Source organism: Bos indicus x Bos taurus, chromosome 19 (genome assembly GCF_003369695.1).
Source record: "Bos indicus x Bos taurus breed Angus x Brahman F1 hybrid chromosome 19, Bos_hybrid_MaternalHap_v2.0, whole genome shotgun sequence".
Lineage (NCBI taxonomy): Eukaryota > Metazoa > Chordata > Mammalia > Artiodactyla > Bovidae > Bos > Bos indicus x Bos taurus.
The window spans coordinates 10,207,981-10,234,796 of record NC_040094.1 but is presented as its reverse complement, the minus strand read 5'-3'; the positions used below and the strand labels follow the sequence as shown (position 1 = coordinate 10,234,796).

Genomic DNA, 26,816 nt, shown 5'->3' with positions numbered 1-26,816 from the left:
TAGAATACAGTGTTTGTGGACAGCTTTTTGTCTTTAGCCTTGTGAATCCATCAAAGCACTACTTTCCAGAGTTATTTCAGGTAGTTCCTTATTTTCTCACTCCCTTCAGTGTGGTTATGTAAGTTGCTTTTAAGACAGTTAGAATTCTTGGTCGTAGTCTGCATTCCATTTTGGATCCCTCTCACAACTCGGTAAATAGATTACAATTTACATACAGTGACACCCACTCATTGTGACACACAGTTCTTTAGATTTTGAGTTGTGTTCCACTCTTTGGATCCCATGGATTGTAGCCCATCAGGCTCCTCTGTCCATGCGGATTCTCTAGGCAAGAATACTGGAGTGGGTTGCCATGCCCTCCTCCGGGGATCTTTCCAACCCAGGCCTCCCGCATCGCAGGTGGATTCTTTACCATCTGAGCCACCAGGGAAGCCCACTAAGCACACTCACAACTTGGTAAATAGTTTACAATTTACATACAAGGACACCCACTCACTGTGCCACACAGTTCTATAGATTGTAAGTTGTATACCACCACCATAGTTCCATATAAGACAGTTTCTTACCCTCCGCCCTAGTTTCTTTATGCTGCCCCTTTATTATTATTTGCTGTGTTAAGTCACTAAGTCATATCTGACTCTTTGCAATCCCCTGAGGAATTCTTTGGCAGGTTCCTCTGTCCTTCTCTGTCTCCCAGAGTTTGCTCAAATTCATGTCCATTGAGTGGTGATGCTATCTAACCATCTCATCCTCTGCCAACCCCTTCTCCTTTTCCCTTCAGTCTTTCCCAGCATCAGGCTTTTGAGTTGGCCCTTCACATCTGGTGGCCAAAGTATTGGAGCTTCTGCTTCAGCATCAGTCCTTCCAATGAATATTCAGAGTTGATTTCCTTTTGGATTGACTGGTTTGATCTCCTTATTGTCCAAGGGACTCTCAAGAGTCTTCTCCAGCCCAATTCAAAAGCATCAATTCTTTGGCACTCAGCTTTCTTTATGGTACAACTCTCACATCCAGACATGACTACTGGAAAAACCAGAACTTTAACTATGTGGACCTTTGTCAGCAACTCCAGAAGGAATGCTTTCAAACACATTCAGTGAGGCCAGCATTTATCCTGATATCAAAACCAGAGACATTACCACCCCTCCCAAAAAAATGCCCAATATCACTGATGGACGTGTTCACAAAAATCCTCAACAAAACATTAGCAAACCAAATTCAATGATACATTAAAAGTATCATACATCATGAGTAAGTGGAATTTATTCTAGGAATATAAGGATCATTCAATATCCATAAATCAATCAATGTGCTACGCCACATTAATACAATGAAGTCACATAATCATCTCAATAGATGCAGAAAAAGCTTATGAAAAAATTCAACATCCATTCATGATAAAAACAATCTCAACAAAGTGGGCATAGAAGGAACACACCTCAACATATAAAAGGTCATTTATGACAAACCTAGAAGCTAACATCATTCTCAATGGTCGAAAGTTGACAGCTTTTCCTTTAAGATCAGGAACAAGACAAGTAAGCCCATTCCTGCTACTTTTATTCAATATAGTACTGGAAGACCTAGCCACTGTAATTAGACAAGAAAAAGAAATAAGAGACTCCTAAGTTAGAAAGGAAGAAATAAAACCATCACTATTTGTAGATGACGTGATATTACATAGAGAAAACCATAAAGCTTCTACCAAAAATATTAGAGCTAATAAATGAATTCAGTTAAGTTGCTTGATACCAAATTGATATACAGAAACATTTTGTATTTATATACACTTATAATGAACTATCAGAAGGAGAAACCAAGGAAACAATACCATTTACAATAGTATCAAAAATAATAAATATCTAAAAGCAAATTTAACCAAGGGGATAAAAAAATCTGTACTCTGAAAACTATAAGACCTTGATGAAAAAAAGATGACACAAATAAACAGAGAGCTATACCATGATCATGGATCAGAAAAATTAATATTGTTAAGTGTCCATCCTACTCATGGCAATCTACATATTCAATGCAATCCCTATCAAAATATCAATACCAACGACATTTTTCACAGAACTGGAACAAATAACCATAAAATCTGTGTGGAACTACAAAAGACCCTGAATAGCCCAAGCAATCTTGATGAAGAAGAATAAACTTTATCTTTTGTACTCTCTTTGAAAATACTGGAAATACTCTGTTTGACTTCAAGCTATCCTGCAAAATTATAGTAATCAAAATAATATGGTGTGGATTTACATAAGATGATGGAGTAGAAGGATGTTCTCTCATCTCCTCCTGCGAGAGCACCAAAATTGCAACTAGCTGTTGAAAAACCATCGACAGGAAGATGCTGGAGCCCACCAAAAAAAGATACCCCACCATCCAAAGACAAAGGAGAGGCTGCAGCAAGATGGTAGGAGGGGTGCAATCATGATAAAATCAAATCCCGTATCTGCCAGCTGAGTGACAAACAAACCAGAGAACAATAATACCAAAGAAGTTCTCCTACTGTTGTGAAGGTTCTGAGCTCCATGTCAGGCTTCTTAGCCTGGGGATCTGGCAAAGAGACTGGAAATCCCCAGGGAATCTGAACTTGAATGCCAGGGGGATTTGATTACAGAACTTCCACAGGACTGGGGGAAAAGAGACTCCACTCTTGGAGGGCACAAACAAAATTTGGCATTCACCAAGACCCAAGGGACAGGGACAATGACCCCACAGGAGATTGAACCAGACCCACCTGCAGGTGTTGGAAGGTCTCCTGTGGAAGGCATCGGTTGGCAGTGGCTCACCCCAGGAACCAGGGCACTGGTAGCAGCCGTCCTGAAACCTGCTCCCTGGCTTAAGTCCTCTTGGAGCTCACCATTAACTCCTCTGTAGAGCCTGTAGGCCCCAGGGCTGGGTCACCTCAGGCCAAACAACTAAGAGGGAGGGAGTACAATGCCACCCACCAGCAGATAATTAGATTAAAGAAGACTGAAAAACACAGGTGATTGCAGAGAAGAAAGCATTTAAGTGAGAAATTAATATCTGGTCTTATGTCCTGGATATGTCTCCTAGTTTATAGTCTATGGGAACTTGAATAGAATTTGTATCCTACTGTTGTGTGAAAATTGTATAAATCTTAGTTATGTCGAACTGGTTTGCTGTGTTTTTTGTCTACTATATCCATCTACTTCTCTGTATATTCATTCTATTGATTTTTTAAAAAATTATTATTTATTTCTTTTACTTTACAATATTGTATTGATTTTGCCATACATTGACTTGAATCCGCCATGGTTGTACATGTGTTCCCCATCCTGAACTCCCCTCCCACCTCTCTCCCCATCCTATCCCTCTGGGTCATCCCAGTGCACCAGCCCCAAGCACCCTGTATCATGCATCGAACCTGGACTGGTGGTTCATTTCACATATGATAATTTACATGTTTCAATGCCATTCTCCCATATCATCCCACCCTCACCCTCTCCCACAGAGTCCAAAAGACTGTTCAATACAGCTGTCTCTTTTGCTGTCTTGCATACAGGGTTATCGTTACCATCTTTCTAAATTCCATATAAATGTGTTAGTATACTGTATTGGTGTTTTTCTTTATGGCTTACTTCACTCTGTATAATAGGCTTCAGTTTCATCCACCTCATTAGAACTGATTCAAATGTATTCTTTTTAATGGCTGAGTAATATTCCATTGTGTATATGTACCACAGCTTTCTTATCCATTCATCTGCTGATGGACATCTTTGTTGCTTCCGTGTCCTGGATACTATAAACAGTGCTGCAACGAACACTGGGGTACACATATCTCTTTCAATTCTGGTTTCCTAGGTGTGTATACCCAGCAGTGGGATTGCTGGGTCATATGGCAGTTCTATTTCCAGTTTTTTTTTTTTTTAATTTAAATTTATTTATTCTAATTAGAGGCTAATTACTTTATAATATTGTATTGGTTTTGCCATACATCAACATGAATCCACCATGGGTGTACACGTGTTCCCAATCCCGAACCGCCCCCCCGCCACCTCCCTCCCCATACCATCCCTCTAGGTCATCCCAGTGCACCTAAAGGAATCTCCACACTGTTCTCCATAGTGGCTGTACTAGTTTGCATTTTCACCAACAGTGTAAGAGAGTTCCCTTTTCTCCACACCCTCTCCAGCATTTATTGCTTGTAGACTTTTGGATAGTGGCCATTCTGACTGGCGTGAAATGGTACCTCATTGTGGTTTTGATTTGCATTTCTCTGATAATGAGTGATGTTGAGTGTCTTTTCATGTGTTTGTTAGCCATCTGTATGTCTTTGGAGAAATGTCTGTTTAGTTCTTTGGCCCACTTTTTGATTGGCTTTTTTATTTTTCTGGAATTGAGCTGCAGGAGTTGCTTGTATATTTTTGAGATTAATTCTTTGTCTATTGCTTCGTTTGTTGTTATTTTCTCCCATTCTAAAGGCTGTCTTTTCAACTTGCTTATAGTTTCCTTTGTTGTGCAGAAGTTTTAATTTTAATTAGGTCCTATTTGTTTATTTTTGCTTTTATTTCCAATATTCTGGGAGGTGGGCCATAAAGGATCCTGCTGCGGTTTATGTCAGAGAGTGTTTTGCCTATGTTTTCCTCTAGGAGTTTTATAGTTTCTGGCCTTACGTTTAGATCCTTAATCTATTTTGAGTTAACTTTTATGTATGGTGTTATATAGTTTGATATTGAAACTCCAACTAAAAATCTTAATTTATCTACTTAAAATAATTATAATATATAGTGGAACTGTGTGTAACCTTTTTCTATATTTTCCAAGTCTCCTGCAAATGTGTTATCTATCATATTTTCATAATTAAGAAATGCTATTACAATCAGCAAAACTCCCTTGAGATTCTGTAATTCTCAAGACATGAATCATTTTAATTTATACTATAAAAAAGCTATTTATAAATAGCATTATTCTACTACTACTTCTTTTAAATGCATCAAGCACTTCTAAATATCTAGAAAGACTAGATATTCATATAAGAATGTAATTGCCCACTATGTACACAGCACTGTTAAATAAAATGCACACATGTAACAATGGTTAAAAAAAAGTAGTATGGTATGGTACGGGCACAAACATACACACACATAGATCAATGGGGCAGAGTAGAGAGCCTAGAAATAAACTCATGCACATATGATCAATTTATTGATGACAAAGGAGGCAAGAATATATATTGGGGAAAAGATAATCTCTCTTTTGGAGAGAAAAATTGTTGGAAAACTGAACAGCTACATGTAAAAGAGTGAAACCAGACCATTCTCTCACCCTCTATACAAAAATAAGCTCAAAATAGATGGATTAAAGACATAAACATCAGACCTGAAACTATAAAACTTCCAGAAGAAAAATCACTCTTAGACACTGATTTTAGCAATAATTCTTGGATCTTATTTCTCAGTACAGAGCAACAAAAGCAAAAAAAAAAAAAAGAGAGAGAGAGAGAGATCATATCAAACTAAAAATCTTGTGCACAGTGAAGTAAATTGTGGACAAAATGAAAAGGAACATACTGAATGGGAGAATATATTTGCAACTGATATGTCTAATAAGCAGTTAATGTTAAATATCCAAAATATACAAAGAACTCACACAACTCATTAGATAAAAATCTGATTTAAAAGGGACCTGAAACAGTTTTCCAAAGAAAACATATAGTTGGCCAAGAGACATGAAAAGCTGCTAACCATCAGGGAAATGCAAAACCACAATGAGACATTACTTCACACCTTACTGGTGTACTGGGATGACCCTGAGGGACAGGATGGGAAGGAAGCGGGGAAGGGGGTTCAGGGTGCGGGACACGTGTACACCCACGGCTGATTCATGGCAATGTATGGCAAAAACCACTACAATATTGTAATTAGATTCCAATTAAAATAAATACATTAGAAAGAAAGAATTACCAAAAAGAGAACAAATAACAAGTGTTGGTGAAGATGTAGTAAAAAGAGAACCCTCATAAACTCTTGGTAGGAAATGTAAATTGTTGTAGTCAGTGTGGAAAACAATATAGAGAGTCCTCAAAAAATTAAACATATAACTACCATACCATCCAGAAATTCCACCCCTGGGTTTTTATCTGAAGAAAATAAAAACACTAACTGAAAATGATGTATACCCACAGTGTTCATGGTTGCATTATTTATAATAGCCAAGACACGGGAGCAGCCTCAAGTTCATCAGTAGACAAATAAATAGATGTGGCATATATACACAATGGATTATTACCCAGCTATAAGAAGAATGAAATCTTGTCATATGCAACAGCATGCATGTACCAAAAGGGTATTATGCTAAGTGAAATAAGATTGAGAAAAACAAATACTGAATGTTTTCATTTATATCTGGAATCTAAAACACAAAGAAACAAAAAAGTAGAATAAAACAGAAATAGATTTAGAGATACAGAGGACAAACTTGGGGTTGCCAGAAGGGAGGAGGGTTCAGGGATGTGCAAAATGGGTGAAGGGAATTAAGAGGTACAAACTACCAGTTATAAAATAAATAAGTCACAGGGATAAATGTACAGCATAGGTAATATAATCAATAATATTGCAATAACTTTGGTGCATAATCTACAAACATATTGAATTACTGTTTGGTACACCTGAAACTGTAACAAAGCCTTTGACCGTGTGGATCACAATAAACTGTGGAAAATTCTGAAAGAGATGGGAATACCAGACCACCTGACTCGCCTCTTGAGAAACCTATATGCAGGTCAGGAAGCAACAGTTAGAACTGGACATGGAACAACAGACTGGTTCCAAATAGGAAAAGGAGTATGTCAAGGCTGTATATTGTCATCCTGCTTATTTAACTTCTATGCAGAGAACATCATGAGAAACATTGGGCTGGAAGAAGCACAAGCTGGAATCAAGATTGCTGGGAGAAATATCAATAACCTCAGATATGCAGATAACACCACCCTTATGGCAGAAAGTGAAGAGGAACTAAAAAGCTTCTGAGGTAAATGGGGAAACAGTGGAAACAGTGTCAGACTTTATTTTTGGGGGCTCCAAAATCACTGCAGATGGTGACGGCAGCCATGAAGTTAAAAGACGCTTACTCCTTGGAAGGAAAGTTATGACCAACCTAGATAGCATATTCAAAAGCAGAGACATTGCTTTGCCAACAAAGGTCCATCTAGTCAAGGCTATGGTTTTTCCTGTGGTCATGTATGGATGTGAGAGTTGGACTGTGAAGAAGGTTGAGAACCGAAGAATTGATGCCTTTGAACTGTGGTGTTGGAGAAGACTCTTGAGAGTCCCTTGGACTGCAAGGAGATCTAACCAGTCCATTCTGAAGGAGATCAGCCCTGGGATTTCTTTGGAGGGAATGATGCTGAAGCTGAAACTCCAGTACTTTGGCCGTCTGATGTGAAGAGTTGACTCATTGGAAAAGACTCTGATGCTGGGAGGGATTGGGGCAGGAGGAGAAGGGGACGACAGAAGATGATATAGCTGGATGGCATCACTGACTCGATGGACGTGAGTCTGAGTGAACTCCGGGAGTTGGTGATGGACAGGGAGGCCTGGCGTGCTGCGATTCATGGGGTCGCAAAGAGTCGGACACGACTGAGCGACTGAGCTGAACTGAACTGAACACCTGAAATTAATACAATATTATAAGTCAATCATACTTCAATTAAAAAAAAGTGTTACTATCTCCAACTATAACTGAATTTGCCTATTTCCCCTTTCAAGTCTATCAATTTTTTGCTTCATGTATTTTGAAATTGTTAAGTGCATAAATATTTAGTTTTCTTATGTTCTCTTGATGAATTGGTGCATTTATCATTACAAAATATATTTCCTTATTCCTGGTAATATCCCTTGTTTTGAAATCTATTTTGTCTGTTATTAAGATAGCCTTTCTAGTTTTCTTTGGATTAATGTTTGCTTGGTACATCTTTTTCCATCCTTTAACTTTAAAAAACTAATTTGTTTTTCTTTTTCATTTCTACTTTTGTTTTCATCCAGTTTTATTGAGATCTAACTGACATACAGCACTGTGTAAGTTTTAGGTGTACAGCATAATGATTTGATTTATAAACATCATGAAATGATTATCAGTAAGTTTAGTGAATATCCATAATCTCATACAAAATTACAGAATGCAAAAGTACATATACAAAATTAAAGAAATAGAAAAAAATATTTTCCCTTGTGATGAGATTGCTTAGGATTTACCTTCTTAATAACTTTCATATGTAATGTACAGCAATGTTAATTCTATTTATCATGTTGTACTTTACATACACATATTTTTCTTTTAACTGGAAGTTTGCACCTTTTGAGTGTCTGAATCCAATTTCCCCTTTCTCTACCCCCCACTTCTGATAAACACAAATTTGATCTCTTTTTCTATGAGTTTGTTTTTGAAATATAACTGAACTACAATACTATATTAGTTTCTGTTATTCAACAGTGGTTTGATATTTCTATACATTTCAAAATGATCAACAAAAGTTTAGTTATGACCTCTCATCATACAATATTACATAATTATCGACTATATTCCCCACCTTGTACATTTCATACTCATGACTAGTTTACCTTGCAAGTAGAAGTTTGTATTTCTTAATCTGCTTCACCTATTTCTTTCCTCCCCTCTTCCTTAAAGCTATTTGTTCTTTGTATCTATAATTCTGTTTCTATTTTGTTGTGTTTATTTACTTGTTTTAGTGTTTAGACTCCACATATAAATGAAATGAAAGTATTTATCTTTTCTGACCTTTTTTCACTCAGCATAATAACCTCACTCAGCTTAATACCCTTACAACCATGTTGTCACAAATAGCAAGATTTCCTTATATTTTTTAACTTTTAAATTATGAATGTCTTTATATTTAAAGCCAGTGTCTCATGGACAGCATACAATCACAGCTTGCTTTTTATCCAATCTGACAATCTCTGCTTTATGGTATGTTTAAGGCCCACAGCTCCATCTTCAAAGTCAGAGGCAGAGGGAGAAAAGCAAGAGTCAAGTCTATTATTCCTCATAAGATTGTTGCATTCCAGAAGGATCTCTTCTCTGAACCAAGGTCAGTTCAAGGGACAGTTAATAGACACAAAGCACGGACCCTGGGGGACACAGAAGAGTTTTGGAAGAAGCGTATGACAGTCTTCCTCCTCTGTGAGAATAAGCACTAACTTTATAACTTCCAAGTAAGTTATAAAGTATCAGCTGGAGAGGGGAAAGAGAGTGATTGGACCGTTATGATGTAGCTCAGATGTGACCAGTTTAAGAAAGAAAAAAATGGGCTTGGGAATGGGAGTAGTTTTAAGGAGACAGTCCACTTCATAGGAGAGCCCATAGGTTTGAGTCAAAACATCTTGAACATTAATCCAGGCTCTACGTTTCCTGGTCATAAGATTGAGAAATACAATTAATGTCTTGGCTTATAAACATGTGAAAAGGAAGCCATGTTTACCCTTCATGATTGTGCAATCCTTTTTTAACCAAAAAAATTATCCAAACAATGGCACTATTTTAGGGAGAGCACAGTAAATATCGACTCTAAACATTCCTGATTAGGGATAGGGGAGGAACGGTCGCTGGTGATGGTACAGGGGATTTTGGCCTTTATGTTATGTAATCCAAACTTTACATTTTTAGCAAGATGTCAGTACACAAACATAGTGGGGATCAGGCTCTTCTTGATATCAGGATACAGACTCCTTCCAGAATCTGATAAAAGCCACAAACTCTTTCCAGAAAAATGGCCCAAGGAGAAAAAAGCAAAAAGCTCAAGGAGGGTTTTTCGTTTGTTTAATTTGTCCGCATCAGGGCTTAGTTGCAGCACGTGGGATCTTTGTTGCATCATGCAGGATCTTTGGTTGTGGTGCATTGATTCTCTAGTTGTGGTGCAAAGGCTCAGTAGTTGTGGCCTGCCGTCTTAGTTGCCCTGTGACATGTGAGATCTTAGTTCCCATACCAAGGACCAAACCCGTGTCCCCTGAATTGCAAGGTGGATTCTTAAGCACTGGACCACGAGGGAAGTCCCTAGGGAGTTTTTTTTTTTTTTTTTTTAGTTGAAGTATAGTTAGTTGATTTGGGCTTCCCTGGTGGCTCAAACAGTAAAGACTACACCTGCAATGCAGGAAAACTGGGTTCAATCCCTGGGTTGGGAAGATTCCCGGGAGGAGGGCCTGGTAACCCTCTCTAGTATTCTTGCCTATAGAATCCCCAAGGACAGAGGAGCATGGCAGGCTACAGTCCATGGGATCGCAGAGTCAGACACGATTGTATGACTAAGCACAGCTCAGTCAATTTAGATCGTTAGTTTCAGGTATAAAACCTGAAACAGGGATTCAATAGTTTTATAGATTATATTCCATTTAAAGTTATTACAAAAGAACAGCTATATTTTCCTGTGTTATAAAACATATCTCTATTTCTTATTTATTTTATACATAGTAGTTTGTAATTCCTAATCTCATACCCCTATCTTGCTTTTCTCCCTTCCCTCTCCCCACTGGGTAAGGGAATCAGTAGACCCCTTGAACTCTGCTCATGGATCCCAATTTTAAGAATCCTGATTTATATCAGTAAATAAAAGGAATAAAAATCTAGTTTACCTGTATAAATATAATTTAATTATGGTTACTTAGACAAATCACTTATATTTGCATATCATGTGATACAGTACTTTGCTTATACTTATGTCAGGTTGACTTTGCTCTAAGTTAGATTTGGTGTAAAACCAAAGTTGTTTCAGGCTCCAACTTCATCATTTGTGGTTCATATGGCAAAGTGTTGCCTATTCACAATTTTAAAAGAAAAAATTAGAGTGATCTTTTTTCTTAAGAATGATAGTCTGCCTTCACAGTTTCACCTGTTGAAATAATTATTACTATTTCCCAGGTTGGGAATTGTGTGCTCTTACAGAATAAATTGGTAGGTAAGAGGTTGTGAAGCAGAGTGGTAAGGTGTTCAGGCTTTAAAGACAGGCCTGGGCTGGAGTCTCAGCTCCTCTGCCACTTACTCCAGTTCTACCTTCACGTTCTGGCCTTCAATAACTTCACTGACTATGAGAATAACAAATACCTACTTAAGGGAGTTCTAGGAGGATTAGGGACAACATAAACAAGGAGCCCAGGCTGTATTAGATCTTACATAAATAGGGCTATTGTTATAGTGAGTCTTTAGTGTTATACAAGAGCAGCTTTGTTGCTGATGGCTCCCAATGCCATACAATCAAACTGGGTTCAGGGGACAAGCAGCAGCAAATGACAAAGGCTGATAACTGCTGCCATCCCCAAGGTGCCAGAGAGCCGGACTCGAGGTTACAGGTTACAGGTGTGTCCCGCCTTTGGCAGCCCAATGAAGCACGTCTTCAGAATGGCACTTTATTGTGCGGTATCTAAGGTGGCTTAAAAATCGGGAAGTAACACATGCAGGGGAAAAACCACTGCAATAATGACATCTTTTCCTTCCTTACTGCTAGCTTCCTTGTTTCTTTTTTCTCTGGTTCAGTGAATGCCAACCCAAAGAGTAATTAATCTTCTGACACTTTCATGTCTGGGTAACTGTCTTCACCTCCGGTCACTCCTCTGGGAAGAATGGGTGCATTCTGTGAGTCCCCGTCAACCAATTCTGAGGCCAAAGTGTCCCATGATTCAGTGTAAGACTGTGTGGTGTGGTGGGAAAAGTAGTAGCTGGGAACTCAGGACACTCGGATTTGGAGCTTAACGACCATTTCTGTCCGAATCTACATAATGGGGGCCGATAGCGCGGCTTTAGTTTCCTCATTTGTCAAGCGCACCCAGCCCGGCCTTGAGTGTGAGCGAGCTTTGTTCGCACTAAAGACCAGCGGCAACCCCGCAGGACTACCCCAGCCGGCGTGGGCAGGGACTCAGCCCGGGCGGGGCCCGCGATGGGCAGGGCTTCTCCCGCGCCGCCTAGGGAACCGGGTTCCAGACTCCTGACGGCGTCTCAGTTGCCAGGGGAACCGGGGCGGCGCGCTTTCCGGCGCAGTCGTGCGCGGCGCAGCTGTCATGGCGGAGGCCATCTGGAGCAGTGATACCGGAGAGGCCGTGTACCGCTCTCGGGACCCCGTGCGCAACCTCCGCCTCCGGTAGTCGCATCACCCCAGAGCCCCGTGCTTTTATGCTCTCAGATAATTGGAACCTGAATTACACTTCTCCTTTGCTGGGGCCCTCGCTTCCGTTTGCAGTACTGACCACTGTCATCCCGGTCTCCTCGCGTCTCCCTCACTACCTGGAACCCTCTTCACTCGCAACTTGCTAGACTCACCCTTTCAGGACCCTACGCCCCCCAAATTCCTCAGAGCCCTATGTCTCCCTCCAATACACTCTCGCATCCTCTCCTCCCTGGGGCCCCATGCCCCCCTCCCCTCCTCTCTGTTGCCTGCACCCTGCCACATCTCTTGGTAGCCATAATCTCTTCAGTGGTTCGTTTCCCCATCCTTGCTCTGTGTTCGTCTCCTGCTTGTGTATCTTGTAACAGTATTTTGGGCTTCTCTTTTCCTGGCAGAGTCCACCTGCAAAGAATCACATCAAGCAACTACCTCCATTGCCAGCCTGCTGCCCAACTGGGGAAGGATCTCATAGACTTGGCCACTTTTAGGCCTCACCCAACGGCCAGTGGGTGTATTTTGGTGATGGGCCCCTTGGGGATCTGGGGAAGGGCCTAGGGCTGAGGTTACTTCTTAAGACAGAGTAGACCCAGGTCTGTAGTCTGAGAAAAGGTATAGAGAGCTTGGGTTTCTTGTCCAAGGTCACTGGGCTGCTAACTGTTGAAGTCAGAATTTGATCCCAGGCAGTTTTAACTACTACATTATGTTGTGTGAAAATTGAATTCAAGAAGTGATTCCTATCATCAAGAAGCTGATCTGAACTGTGGTCAAACGTAGTGAAATAGCAAATACTGTGCTTTGGGTGTATTATAAATTTACCTCTAAACCCAAATGCCATTTCTGACATTTTTTTTTTTTTCTAAGAGAAAATATGACTCCAAACTTGAAATTTACAATATAAACACTTTTTAAAAACAAGTTAAACATTTGGGTCTGCTTGGAAAATGCACTTTTTTTTTTTTAACCTTGCTGTGTGGCATTCGGGATCTTAGTTTTCCCTGTAGGGATGGAACCCATGCCCCCTGCAATGCAACCACGGGACTACCAGGGAAGTCCCAGAAAATGTGCGTATTAGTATTATCTGTGTTCTAGCCTTTTTCTTTCTCTGAGAAGCCAGAAAAGTGAGAAAGAGAAGACAGTGTGTTTGTGTTAGGTCACTAGTCTCTTTGCTTTTGTTTCTGTTCAGAAATATTCCTGGGCAAAAGTGTAAGCTGGTGGGTTTTGAAGCATATATCTTTGGAAAAGGCATACTCATCTAGGAGTGTACATACTAGATTTGGTTCTTTTTTAAAAACAATCTGTTATATGTCTTTCCTTTTCTCTCTTAATACTTGGTCTCTTAAGGTTACAGTGTTTGTGATTCTAGATTTATGGCTTCAGAAATAGTGAAGATAAAAATGCCATGGTTCATAGCAAATGTAGACAATCGGGATTGAGAAAGAGCTGTTCAGCCTATATCTAAATTTCAGCTCTTGACTCTGAATTAGATTAAATAATTCCTGGAGGACGTGATTTCTTTTATTAAAGTTAGTGGGGGTGATTAAAACTTCTTGGGTCTTAACCTTGGCTTCTGCACATATCTACTGCCTCTCTAGAGTGAGTACTTCATAATCAGTGAACTCCAACTAGTTTTGTGGCAAATATAAGAGCACAGACTTTGGTTATAACCAACCAGAGAGCAAGAAGTAGGGCTAGTTGGGCTCAAACATTTGACTCGCTCTGTTTTCTTTGGAGGTGGACACCGCCCAGAGGAAGAAGAAGAGGAGGTTGTGATTGGGTGGCAAGAGAAGCTCTTCAGCCAGGTGGGCTAGTGTCCCTTGTCTGCTCCGTGTCCCTGCACCTGGCCCACGTCCACCTGCCTGGTTGCAGGGAAAGGTTCCTGATACATATCGCCAAACTGACTTCCAGAAAGCTTACAGCAGTGTATACTTCCCACTGCTGTGTGTACGGGCTCAGTGTACGCACAGCACACATAAAACCTGCCACTAGCCAGTTTTATGATTTTGAGTAACACGCTTTTCACCTCTGGGCCACATACCAAAGCAGCACATGGTCTTGGTGTGCCAGTTCTATAACAGCAGAATTGAGTTAGACTGTCGCTCTGGTTCCTTGTAGCTCTAACCTTTGTTGGCTTTTCTGTCCTCCATCAGTTTAGGTAAAACATCATGACAAATGATATTTGACCAAACAGTTGTAGCGACAAAATTAAAATACTCTCACTGGAACTCTGTTTCTTTGTGACCTCAGTTTGAAGTAGATCTGTACCAAAATGAAGCAGCCTGTCAGAGCCCTTTGGATCATCAATACCGTCAAGAGATTCTAAAGCTGGAAGATTCAGGTGGCAGGAAGAACCGACGGATTTTTACCTACACTGACTCTGATAGATACACCAATTTGGAGGAGGTATCATTCTTTCCCAAGTAGACAGACTCAGGTAGACTTACCCAAGCTCTGTAGCTCCCTTCACCTTGTTTCCCCTGGCTTTCTGGCCTCGTGCTTTAACTCAGAAGCCTGTTAAGTGAGCCTGTCTAGGAATTTCCGTGTGTTTCTGGCAGCCAGGCTGGAGTAGGTAGGTGGGCAGGTCTCTGGGTGGTGTTGCTGCTGCTCCCTGCCCCACCTGCTGGAGGGCCTGGGGGAGCCGGCAGTGTCTCTAATGCTAGGCTTGCAGACTGCACACTGCGGGGAGCAGCCACTAGGTTTGATTTTCCCCGTGCATTATGAGATCAGACAGGTGGATGGAGTCTAGAACCATCTAGATTAAATTCATCATGGGATTCAGCCAAAACCGAACATACAGATTTGAAGAGGAATTCAGTACTGTATAGGGAATGGCTTGTGTCCTCAGTTTGCCGATGACAGCATACCCTCGTGGCCTCGTTTTAGATTTTCTTCAGTCACTGTATGATATGTTCTATCTTCTCAGTGAGATTATAAACTCCTTGAAGGAGGGGAGAGCCTATATTTTCTGATTTTTGTCTGTGAGTCTATAGATTTCTAAGCCAGGTGTTAAGTGAATGTTTTTGAAAGTTGTGGGTTGGTAGCATGTAAAATTTAGGTTGTCTGTTTTGGTAAAGAAAGGAAAATTACGGAGCGTTTTTCACGGAATACTTGTGTTACATTTGGCATCTTCCAACCACCTAGTGATGTCAGCATCTCCTGGGTAGACCGCCCCAACTCTGTTGGTACAGGCTTACAGACTGCAGACTCATTTCTCAAGAGTAATGTGCTGCTACAACCTTAGGGCAAATCAGGGCATGGTCGGCTCTTCTCTGAGCTGTTTGTGCCTCTGCACCCTCCATCAGCGTGTGCTGTTGTGAGGTGGCTGTGCTCTCAAGGTCCTGTGAGGTTTCAGAAGGAAGATTTCCCTCCAGGTGCTTGATCCCATGTGGCCCTGAGCTGCTGGCTTATACCAAGCTGCTCTGTTTTCCCAGCACTGTCAGAAAATGACCACTGCAGCCAGCGAGATGCCGTCCTTCTTGGTCGAGCGAATGGCAAATGTCAGGCGGCGACGGCAGGACAGGCGAGGAACGTGAGTGCAAGTGTGTACGGGGCTGGGGAGGTCCCGGTGTTCCTTCTGTGCCAGTGTTCTTGGTGTGCTCACCGACGCGAGTGTCCCACTCTGCAGTGCAGTGCTCCCCTGTACTCCTCCTGGGTGTGCTCCCTTGCATTCTTCCTTCAGGGTCTTCAGGGGGTGCCAGGGAAGTGACCCTTCCTGTGGTGTCTCCCAGGGAAGGTGGCATTCTTAAGTCACGAATCGTCACCTGGGAGCCCTCAGAAGAATTCATCAGGAACAACCATGTCATCAACACCCCTCTTCAGACCATGTACATCATGGCAGACCTGGGGCCCTATGGAAAGTGAGTGAAGCTTCTCACTGCCCAACTCAGACCTTCATCCTCTTCTCCTGTCGCTAACCATCACCCTCCTGTTACGGTCATCCCAGGTATTTTGGAGGGAGGGATTTTGTTTCCTTCTTTTTCTTTGGAAGGAAATCTTTTACTCTGACTGTTCTCACCCCAGCCTCTGTCTTCTCCCCTGATGTGAACTGAATACCTCATCCTCTTTCCCGGAAATGGGACCAGCAATCTTGAACTCTGGTGTTACCTCTGGTTTCTAGGCTTGGCTATAAGAAGCATGAACATGTCCTCTGTACTCTGAAGGTGGACAGCAATGGAGTGATCACAGTAAAACCTGACTTCACTGGCTCCAAAGGACCCTACAGGTGAGAAGAGGAAGAAAGAGGTGGTGGAGACTAGCATTCCTTTGCTGGGCTTCACTTCTTGTCTCGAGTTGAGGAAGTTCTCAGAAAGCCCTTCATCTCTCCTAACGTTTAAATTCCCAGCCGACAGTTTGTTTGTCCCTCGGTTGGGTCTGGAGTGCCTCGTCTCCTGTTTTTCCAGTTAGTCCCTTTGTGGCTTTGACCTTACAGAATCGAGACAGAGGGGGAGAAGCAGGAGCTGTGGAAGTATACAGTCGACAACGTGTCTTCCCTCGCCCAGCCTGAGGAGGAGGAGCGGGAGCAGCGCGTGTTCAAGGACGTGAGTGCTGATTCATCCGAGAACCGGAGAGCTGGGAGCTGAGGCCGCGCCTGATGGTGGGTCAGCAGCGGCCGGGTCTTGCTCTTGATGGCCTCTCCTGACTTGGGAAGCCCTTCTAACCTATCAGACACGAGGCGTTGAGCCTGTTATAAGATCATTATGCTAATGATGATCTATCTGAGCATGGCCTGTGCTCTGTGCTAGGGCCTTCACATGCCTAATTTCATTTAGACTGTACCGCAGCCCTTCGAGGGAATGCTTATTTTATGACCATTTTGTAAGTGAGGCAATGGAGATCAAGAAGCTGAGTCTGCCCCAGGTCGCAGCATCGTGGGAGCTGGCTTGGCCCCAGGCCAGTGGACTCCAGAGCCTCTGTGTTTCACTGTCCAATGTCGGCGGCAGGAGCACTCAGGCACCTGGCTCTCTGTGGTGTTTCCCATTCCTGCTGCGTTTCTCCCTCCCATTCAGACCTGAACCCTGGTCTGCCTGGGACTGCATCTTGAGTCTCGGTGTGGTTTGTTTCCTCAGCTCTATGGCCGGCACAAGGAGTATCTCAACAGCCTCGTGGGCACTGACTTTGAGATGGTGAGTAGCCCAGCTTCCCGCACCACCATAAGAGCGCTCTGACTCTAGCTGAGTGACGGTCCTCTCTTCAAGGTCCTCAAGACACACTCCTCAGTGTAAAAAGAAAGTAGAAAATAACATACAGAGTATAGTCCTTGCTGTGTTTTCGAAGTATTGCATGTTGATATAGAACTGTCGATGCCTAGGAAGAGGTCTCAAAGGGCACATGCCTTCTGGGGGCTTTCTCTGGGAAGGGGGTGGAATTGGGAGACAGCAGGTGGCTATTGAGGGGTGAGAGGGATATTTCAGGAATGTTTCCTTTTTATTCTCTAAACTTAGATAGTTTTGAATTTTTATCAGTGGTGATGCATTCATGTATTACTTTATAATTAATTTTATTGTTACTATGGAGTTGCTCAGTTGTGTCCAACTCTTTGTGACCCCATGGACTGTGACATGCCAGGCTTCCTGTCTCCTGGAGTTTGCTCAAATTCATGTCCACTGAGTCAGTGATGCTATCTATTAATTTTTTTTGTAAATAAGTATAAAAATGAAAAATGTCTTCCTTACTCTTAATGTAGATATTTTCCCTACATGCCCCATAAAGGAGGGAGGCATCTCATTTCTGTTCGTCAGATAGTTTGGCTTTTAAGACAAAACAGTTTAAGTCCATAATCCCGTGGTCCTGTTCTTTGTCTTCTGTTAATCCAGGAGTTCCATTTCTAGATCTGGAAACAAAGATAGAGTTAGCCTGTGGTCTCCCTCTCTGTTTGTAAAAATTAGCTTTCACTATTTTCATATTGTATTAGCAACAGATGTTCAATGTTAAAAAGTTAGCTAAGATAGAGACACAAATAATTTAAAAGGAAACTGCCTAGCTTCTTGGCCTCAGCCCCCAGAGGGAGCAGGGTCTCCGGCCTCTTGCTGTAGGGCAGTGGCAGCTGTGCCTGCTTCTCTTGACCATTCTCATAAGGTCCCCACACTCCATTGCCCCTTCCACCATTTAAATTAGGTGCTGCCCCTATGTAAAGAGCAATATTGCATAGGAACCTGGAATGTCAGGTCCGTGAATCAAGGCAAATTGGAAGTGGTCAAACGAGATGGCAAGAGTGAATGTTGACATTCTAGGAATCGGCAAACTAAAATGGACTGGAATGGGTGAATTTAACTCAGATGACCCTTATATCTACTACTGCGAACAGGAATCCCTCAGAAGAAATTGAGTAGCCATCATGGTCAACAAAAGAGTCCATAATGCAGTACTTGGATGCAATCTCAAAAACGACAGAATGATCTCTGTTCGTTTCCAAGGCAAACCATTCAATATCACAGTAATCCAAGTCTATGCGCCAACCAGTAACGCTGAAGAAGCTGAAGTTGAACGGTTCTTTGAAGACCTCCAAGATCTTTTATTTATTTTTTTTTCTTTTCTAACTTTTATTTTTTTTTAATTTAATTTTATTATTTAACTTTACAATATTGTATTGGTTTTGCCATATATCAACATGAATCTGCCACAGGTATACATGTGTTCCCCATCCTGAACCCTCCTCCCTCCTCCCTTCCCATACCATCCCTCTGGGTCGTCCCTGTGCACCAGGACCTTTTAGAACTAACACCCAAAAAAGATGTCCTTTTCATTATAGGGGACTGGAATGCAAAAGTAGGAAGTCAAGAAACACCTGGGGTAACAGGCAAATTTGGCCTTGGAATATGGAATGAAGCAGCACAAAGACTAATAGAGTTTTGCCAAGAAAATGCACTGGTCATAACAAACACCCTCTTCCAACAACACAAGAGAAGACTCTATACATGGACATCACCAGATGGTCAACACTGAAATCAGATTGATTATGTTCTTTGCAGCCAAAGATGGAGAAGCTCTATACAGTCAACAAAAACAAGACCGGGAGCTGACTGTGGCTCAGATCATGAACTCCTTATTACTAAATTCAGACTTAAATTGAAGAAAGTAGGGAAAACCACTAGACCATTCAGGTATGACCTAAATCAAATCCCTTATGATTATACAGTGGAAATGAGAAATAGATTTAAGGGCCTAGATCTGATAGATAGAGTGCCTGATGAACTATGGAATGAGATTCATGACATTGTACAGGAGACAGGGATCAAGACCATCCCCATGGAAAAGAAATGCAAAAAAGCAAAATGGCTGTCTGGGGAGGCCTTACAAATAGCTGTGAAAAGAAGAGAAGCGAAAAGCAAAAGAGAAAAGGAAAGATGGCATCTGAATGCAGAGTGCCAAAGAATAGCAAGAAGGGATAAGAAAGCCTTCCTCAATGATCAATGCAAAGAAATAGAGGAAAACAACAGAATGGGAAAGACCAGAGATCTCTTCAAGAAAATTAGAGATACCAAGGGAACATTTCATGCAAAGATGGGCTCGATAAAGGACAGAAATGGTATGGACCTAACAGAAGCAGAAGATATTAAGAAGAGGTGGCAAGAATACACAGAAGAACTGTACAAAAAAGATCTTCATGACCCAGATAATCATGATGATGTGATCACTGACATAGAGCCAGACATCCTGGAATGTGAAGTCAAGTGGGCCTTAGAAAGCATCACTACGAAGAAAGCTAGTGGAGGTGATGGAATTCCAGTTGAGCTATTTCAAATCCTGAAAGATGATGCTGTGAAAGTGCTGCACTCAATATGCCAGCTAATTTGGAAAACTCAGCAGTGGCCACAGGACTGGAAAAGGTCCATTTTCATTCCAGTCCCAAAGAAAGGCAATGCCAAAGAATGCTCAAACTACCGCACAGTTGCACTCATCTCACATGCTAGTAAAGTAACGCTCAAAATTCTCCAAGCCAGGCTTCAGCAATACATGAACCGTGAACTTTCTGATGTTCAAGCTGGTTTTAGAAAAGGCAGAGGAACCAGAGATCAAATTGCCAACATCCGCTGGATCATGGAAAAAGCAAGAGAGTTCCAGAAAAACATCTATTTCTGGCTTATTGACTATGCCAAAGCCTTTGATTGCGTGGATCACAATAAACTGTGGAAAATTCTGAAAGAGATGGGAATACCAGACCACCTGACCTGCCTCTTGAGAAATCTGTATGCAGGTCAGGAAGCAACAGTTAGAACTGGACATGGAGCAACAGACTGGTTCCAAATAGGAAAAGGAGTATGTCAAGGCTGTATACTGTCACCCTGCTTATTTAACTTCTATGCAGAGTACATCATGAGAAATGCTGGGCTGGAAGAAACACAAGCTGGAATCAAGATTGCTGGGAGAAATATCAATCACCTCAGATATGCAGATAACACCACCCTTATGGCAGAAAGTGAAGACGAACTAAAAAGCCTCTTGAGGAAAGTGAAAGAGGAGAGTAAAAAGTTGGCTTAAAGCTCAACATTCAGAAAACGAAGATCATGGCATCCGGTTCCATCACCTCATGGGAAATAGATGGGGAAACAGTGTCAGACTTTCTTTTTGGGGCTCCAAAATCACTGCAGATGGTGACTGCAGCCATGAAATTAAAAGATGCTTACTCCTTGGAAGGAAAGTTGTGACCAACCTAGATAGCATATTCAAAAGCAGAAACATTACTTTGCCAGCAAAGTTCTGTCTAGTCAAGGCTGTGGTTTTTCCAGTAATCATGTATGGATGTGAAAGTTGGACTGTGAAGAAAGCAGAGCGCTGAAGAATTGATGCTTTTGAACTGTGGTGTTGGAGAAGACTCTTGAGAGTCCCTTGGACTGCAAGGAGATCCAACCAGTCCATTCTGAAGGAGATCAGCCCTGGGATTTCTTTGGAAGGAGTGATGCTAAAGCTGAAACTCCAGTACTTTGGCCACCTCATGCGAAGAGTTGACTCATTGGAAAAGACTCTGATGGTGGGAGGGATTGGGGGCAGGAGGAGAAGGGGATGACAGAGGATGAGATGGCTGGATGGCATCACTGACTTATGGACGCGAGTCTGAGTGAACTCCGGGAGTTGGTGATGGACAGGGAGGCCTGGCGTGCTGCAATTCATAGGGTCGCAAAGAGTCGGATACGACTGAGCGACTGAACTGAATTGAACTTGCCCCTATGTTAACGCATTTGAGAAATGAAGAAAACAGATCTGTGGAGAAATGGCAGGTGGGGAGGAAGCGTGGGTAGTCGCTCGCCAGAATCGGACATCTTGTGACAGGTCCTGTGGGGTTTATGGACAGGCTCGAGGAGAGGGGTCGCTTCCCTCAGACCTCCTGACTGGTCCCCACTTCTCTCTACCCCAGACCGCACCAGGTGCCCTCCGGCTCTTCGTGAATGGAGAGGTGGGTAAGTGTCTCACCAGATGGAGGTCCCCTGAGGCTTGGCAAGTGCCAGAGAGAGCAGTGTGGAATAGTCCTCCCCACTGCAGTGGTGGCCTTGGGTTGTCCGCAGTGCTCGGGAGACTCAGGCATGAGTCTTTCCTGGAAACACAGAGAGTCCCTGGCCCTCGGGAGCCTTGCTTCCACAAGTGGGTAGGCCCTGCAGGACTGGGTCAGGCGTTAGGGGTGATAGGGCAATACACTGAATCCGTTTCCTGTTTTCTTAGTTTCAGCCCAAGGCTATGAGTATGACAACCTCTACGTCCACTTCTTTGTGGAGTTGCCAACTTCTAGTAAGTAGTATTCACAAGTCTCTCTCTTTACCCCTTCTGACAGTTTTCCAGAAGCATTGGGTCAGGTTTCCTTCCCCACTCCTCCACTGAAATTGTTACCATTCTTATCAAGGTCATAGGTTACTTCCAAGATGTGGAATCCTGTGGGGACGTGTCTGCCTTCGCCCTCCTTGGTCTCCCAGTTGCCACAGCTCACTTTCCTCACTGCCCCTCTCCTCTTGCCTTCGGGCTCCGTGCTCCACTCAGCTCTCTCGTTGGTGGCTCAGCACCCTCCTTGGCTGTTTCCTCATCTGCTGTTGACCTAAAACTATAAGAGCATCCAAAGCCGGGCCTGGCCTTCTGTTACTGTCTCTCCACAGTCTTTCTAGGTGGCCCCATCCTTCCTGTGGCTTCAGTGCTGTGTGTGTGTCTCAGACGCCCAGACTTCTCTCTCTACTCTTAGCCTCCCCCTGAATTCCAGACTCATGCCCACTTACCTGTTTGTTGTTTCTGCTTAACGTGACCGAAAGCATCCCTGATCCTCCTCTTGCCGCAAACCTGCCATCACGGTCTTCTCCATCTTAGCAGAACCACAATATCATCTCCTTGGTGTCTAATACCAGGAATATAAGGGACATCCTCGATTCCCCACTTTCTCTAGTCCCTACCACCACTCATGCCATCAGCAATTCCTGTCAGGCTTGTTTCCCGAAGATGTCCTGAATGTCCTGTTCTCTTGAGGACCCTGGACCAAACCACCATCATCTCTTACTTAGGCCAAAGCATTAAATGTCTAATTTATCCTCTTGCTTCCTGTCTCGCTCTTATGTTTCTTTTCTTTTCTTTTTTAAAATAATTTTTATTTATGTATTTTTAGCTGTGCTGGGTCTTCATTGCTGCAGGGGCTCCTCTCTGGTTGTGGTGGTTGGGCTTCTCACGGCAGTGGCCTCTCTCGTTGCAGAGCACGGGCTCTCGGGCACTGAGGCTTCAGTAGCCGCAGCTCCCGGGCTCTAGAGCACAGGCTCAGTAGTTCTGGTGCACAGGCTTAGTTTTTCCTCGGCTTGTGGGAGTCTTCCCAGACCAGGGACTGAACCTGTGTCTCTTGCATTGGCAGGTGGATTCTTTATCATTGAGCCACCAGGGAAGCCGCCTTACATTTCATTTGCCATACATACCACAGCCTAACCGAGCCTATAAAATGTAAACCAGCTGTCTCTCTTCAACTTAAAGCCCCAACAGCTTCCCTTCCCACTTTGAGCAAAGTCCAGACCCCATTCTCTGAATGAGCTGGCCCCGGCCTGTCTTTCCTTTATAACATTCCAGTCATGCTTCCTGTTCCTCAACAGGCCAAGTTCATTCCCACTCTAGGGCCTTTTCAGGACCATTTCCTCTGTCCGAAACCTTTTGAATCCTATCTTTGCATGACTGGTTCTGCTTCAGTTTAGGTCTCAGCCTAAGTTTCACCTCCGAGTGGTCCCTCAGCATCCCTAAATGGGCCTCCAGGCCTCTCAGTCTCTTCATGCTGTTTTATATTTAGCTTTTATCACTCCCTGATGGTCTGTTGTTGGTTGGCTTTCTGTGCCCCCTCCCACTGCCAGCTAGAAGGTTAGCTCCCTGAGAGACAGGAAGCTTTTCTATCCGGTCACTGCAGTGTCCCTAGGGGCCAGTCATAGCACACAGTGGGCCCAGTGAACATGGCATGAGTGATTGGTCATGTGCCTGAATGACTGAATGCAGAAAGGAGCTTTGTGTTTCTCTCAACTGCTCGCCTTCCTCCCTGGTTGACTTTGTGTGGTCTTTGGCTTTTAGACTGGTCAAGCCCAGCGTTCCAGCAGCTCTCAGGAATAACACAGACCTGTGCCACCAAGTCCCGGGGGATGGTATGGCAACAAGAGGGGCGCCTGGAGGGAACAGGGCTGCTCGCAGCATGACATCCAAAGATGATCGGGCTAGCAGTGTGGGGAGGACTCCAGAGCTGGGTCTGGTGCTTTGCTGTGGGCCCTACAGGGCCGCCTTGTCCCTGGATTCTCTGCCTTTTTGAGAATGGCAACAGCTTGCGTCTGGGTGTCCCTTCCCCTCTTAGCCTCTTATTTCCTGTGTGGAGTGATAGTTTTTCCTTTTCCATTGGGACTATGACCTTGTCACTGGCCACAGGAAAAATGAGTGCCAGGTGAGGCCTTGCCACTCCGTGGCACTGAGTTTAAAACAACAGCCCTCCTTTTTAGGATAACGTGGCCTACTTCTCCTACCCTTTCACGTTCGAGGCCTCCTTCCTCCACGAGGATGAATCTGTCGGTGAGTGGCCTGGCCGGTCCTCGGCCTTGGGGCTCCTCAGATGCGCCCTCTCCTGTGGGGGCCTCCCAGGACCTGGCCGCTTCTCCCCTCCACAGATGCGCTCCCAGAGTGGCCCGTGCTCTACTGCGAGGTCCTCTCACTGGACTTCTGGCAGCGGTACCGCGTGGAAGGCTATGGGGCTGTGGTGCTGCCCGCCACCCCAGGTGACTTCTCGTCCCTGCCCTGCACGCAGCCCTCTTGCCCCCACTCCTAGATGCAAGGCTGATGCTTCAGAGGACTCGACCACTTCCTGGGAGAAGCGGGGATGGCTGGGAACTAGAAGCACTTAACTTGCAAGATTCTGTGTTCCTTTTGAGGGCATTTTCTGTCTCCATTAGAGACAGCTGAGCAGCTCTGGACTCTGATTCCGGCTCCTCTGATTTGACCTGCAGCCTTGGGGGAGCGACTTCACTTTCATTTTTCACTTTCACGCATTGGAGAAGGAAATGGCAACCCACTCCAGTGTTCTTGCCTGGAGAATCCCAGGGACGGGGGAGCCTGGTGGGCAGGCATCTATGGGGTCGCACAGAGTTGGACACGACTGATGCGACTTAGCAGCAGCAGCAGCTTAGGGGAGCAGCCTGTGTCAAGATGGGCTCTGAACAGACGTGTACTGAGTGGGTCACCGTTCCTCTAGAAATAATGGCCACTGTCTTCCCTTGTGTGCCAGGCAGTGTGCTGAGTGCTTCTTGTTTAATTCTCCCCACCACTCTTTGAGGCATAGGTGTTGGTATTATTTCCGTTTTACTAGACGAGGAGAATGGGGTTCAGAGAGGCTGAGAAACTTGGGCCAGCGCCCAGGTAGTAACTGGCAGAGCTAAGATCTGAGCTTCTGTCTGATTGATTCCCACGTGGGTCCCCTAAACCTCCGTGGTGACCTTCACCAGAGGTCAGGCCGTCCCCAGACCAGGTGTTTTAGTGGTGGCAAGGCCCGTGTCACTGCTGGGGAGCCCGCGAGGGACCGCAGGCCCTTCCCAGCCCTGGCTGCATCCTCTTCTGCCCAGGCTCTCACACCCTGACGGTCTCCACCTGGAGGCCCCTGGAGCTCAGCCCGGTGGCTGAACTGCGGAGGTTTTTCATTGGTGGCTCTCTGGAGCTGGAGGACCTCTCCTACGTGTGGATACCAGGAACCTTCAAGGTGACTTTTGTCTCTGGGTAGATTTCATCATGGGAAGTTATGTCCCTGTCTTCTGGGAAAGGTGCAGTCTGGGTTAAGTCCCCTTAATCGTTCATTGCTTCATCAGTGCTTAGTCTCTTCCTTTCTGTGGCTCCAGTGGGAAATCTCAGCCATACCTTGAAGCACATACAGACAGCAATGCGCTCCTAGGAGAGCTCTGAGAAGTAGGACGCTTAGAGGTTTCCCCTGGTCCCCATCAGAGTAACTGGCCCCTTCCCCCAGCCCATCCCCGAAACCTCAGGAAGCAGAGGGTCAGCCGGCTTCTTAGAAGACTGCTAATTCTCAAATGAGGCTAGACTGTTCCCTGATTGACAGTCGGGAGGTGATGGCATTTGGGTGTTGGGATGAATTTCCCCCAACAGACCTGTTCTCCCCAAGAATGGGAATAAGAATGGGAGTGAGGCCAGCATGGTGCCTGGGGTCTGGAAACCACCCGAAGCCTGACACTAACCGGATCCACAGGGGGAGCGTCTGAGCCGCTTCGGACTCCGCACCGAGACCACAGGTAGCGTCACCTTCCGCCTGCACTGTCTGCAGCAGTCCCGGTGAGCGGCCCCGGCCCTCTGCCTCAGACCTCCTGGTCCCCAGGGCTGCAGAGCAGCCGTGGTCAGGTGGCTGGCTCCCCCACAGGGCCTTCATGGAGTCAAGTTCCCTCCAAAAGAGGATGCGGAGTGTGTTGGACCGTCTGGAGGGATTCAGCCAGCAGAGTTCCATTCAAAATGTGCTGGGTAGGCTTCTCCCTCCACCCAAGTCCAGCCACCCCACCCCTCCCGACATCCATGTGGGCCCCATCGTCCCCACACCGTGGTCCTGACTCCGTGTCTACTTCCCTCATAGAGGCCTTCCGGCGAGCCCGGCGCCGTATGCAGGAGGCCCGAGAAAGCCTCCCCCAGGACCTTGTGAGTCCCTCAGAAACCTCGGTCTCCTAGCTCGCTGCAGCCCTGGCCTCTGTGATGAGTGATACCCACCACGGCCCAGGCCCTGCCACCTCTTCATCTTTCTGGTTAGAGACCCCACTCACCTGCTGAGAACCAGAGGAGCTGAGAATCCTGACCCCCCACCTGCTCTTCAGCTGCCAAATGCCCACAGGTGGTTGCTTCTTGATATGTCAGCCCCTGCACGTGCCCCTCACAAGAGGACAGGTGTTTCGGGGTTGAGACCCGTTTGGGGGTAAGGCCAGAGTCACTTCTGTCCTCAGCTCCGCCTGCTCTCCGGCCTGTCTCTGGGTCTTGGGGGCAGAGTGCTGTGGTTCGTCCTGTTCTGCACCTGCTGCACACGTGGGGGCCCGAGAGAGAAGGCAGGCGAGGGAGGTCTTCCATCCCCACCCTGGGAGCCCACCTCCTCTTCCTGCCGAGGGCTGGCTGCCGGAGTAAGTGAAGGCTGAAGGCAGTCCTTTCTGCTGGATGGCTAGTGGCTTTTATTGTGTTTTTTTGTACATAAAAAGGTTTTCTACCATCTGACATTCTGTCGGCT

At 44.5% G+C, this 26,816-nt stretch overlaps 1 protein-coding gene across 5 annotated transcripts; it reads left to right on the top strand.

Annotated features, from left to right (window-relative positions):
- The first annotated feature begins 12,001 nt into the window (after positions 1-12,001).
- Positions 12,002-26,803, top strand: MKS1 (Meckel syndrome, type 1). 5 transcript variants are annotated; one of them, XM_027518061.1, is made up of 18 exons: positions 12,002-12,112; positions 12,532-12,641; positions 13,868-13,935; positions 14,381-14,536; positions 15,565-15,662; positions 15,862-15,990; positions 16,251-16,355; positions 16,563-16,671; positions 17,200-17,256; positions 21,486-21,528; positions 21,788-21,853; positions 23,642-23,712; positions 24,058-24,127; positions 24,223-24,330; positions 25,171-25,304; positions 25,806-25,888; positions 25,974-26,071; positions 26,181-26,803. In XM_027518061.1, the coding sequence occupies exons 1-18, from the start codon at positions 12,033-12,035 to the stop codon at positions 26,270-26,272; spliced, it is 1,677 nt and encodes a 558-aa protein (XP_027373862.1). In that variant the 5' UTR covers positions 12,002-12,032; the 3' UTR covers positions 26,273-26,803. The 5 variants fall into 5 exon arrangements, 4 of the variants coding, with proteins under 4 accessions (XP_027373862.1, XP_027373863.1, XP_027373865.1 ...); XM_027518062.1 differs by having other exon boundaries at positions 12,015-12,112; positions 14,381-14,567; XM_027518064.1 differs by lacking the exon at positions 12,532-12,641 and having other exon boundaries at positions 12,038-12,112.
- The last annotated feature ends 13 nt before the right edge of the window (positions 26,804-26,816 follow it).

Excerpts from the sequence above, each read along its gene's own strand:
- MKS1 (XM_027518060.1), top strand. The coding sequence starts at position 12,332 with ATGTCTCCCTCCAATACACTCTCGCATCCTCTCCTCCCTGGGGCCCCA. Across the intron at positions 15,991-16,250 it reads GACCTGGGGCCCTATGGAAA|GCTTGGCTATAAGAAGCATG; the intron begins GTGAGTGAAGCT and ends TCTGGTTTCTAG. Across the intron at positions 24,128-24,222 it reads CCACGAGGATGAATCTGTCG|ATGCGCTCCCAGAGTGGCCC; the intron begins GTGAGTGGCCTG and ends TCCCCTCCACAG.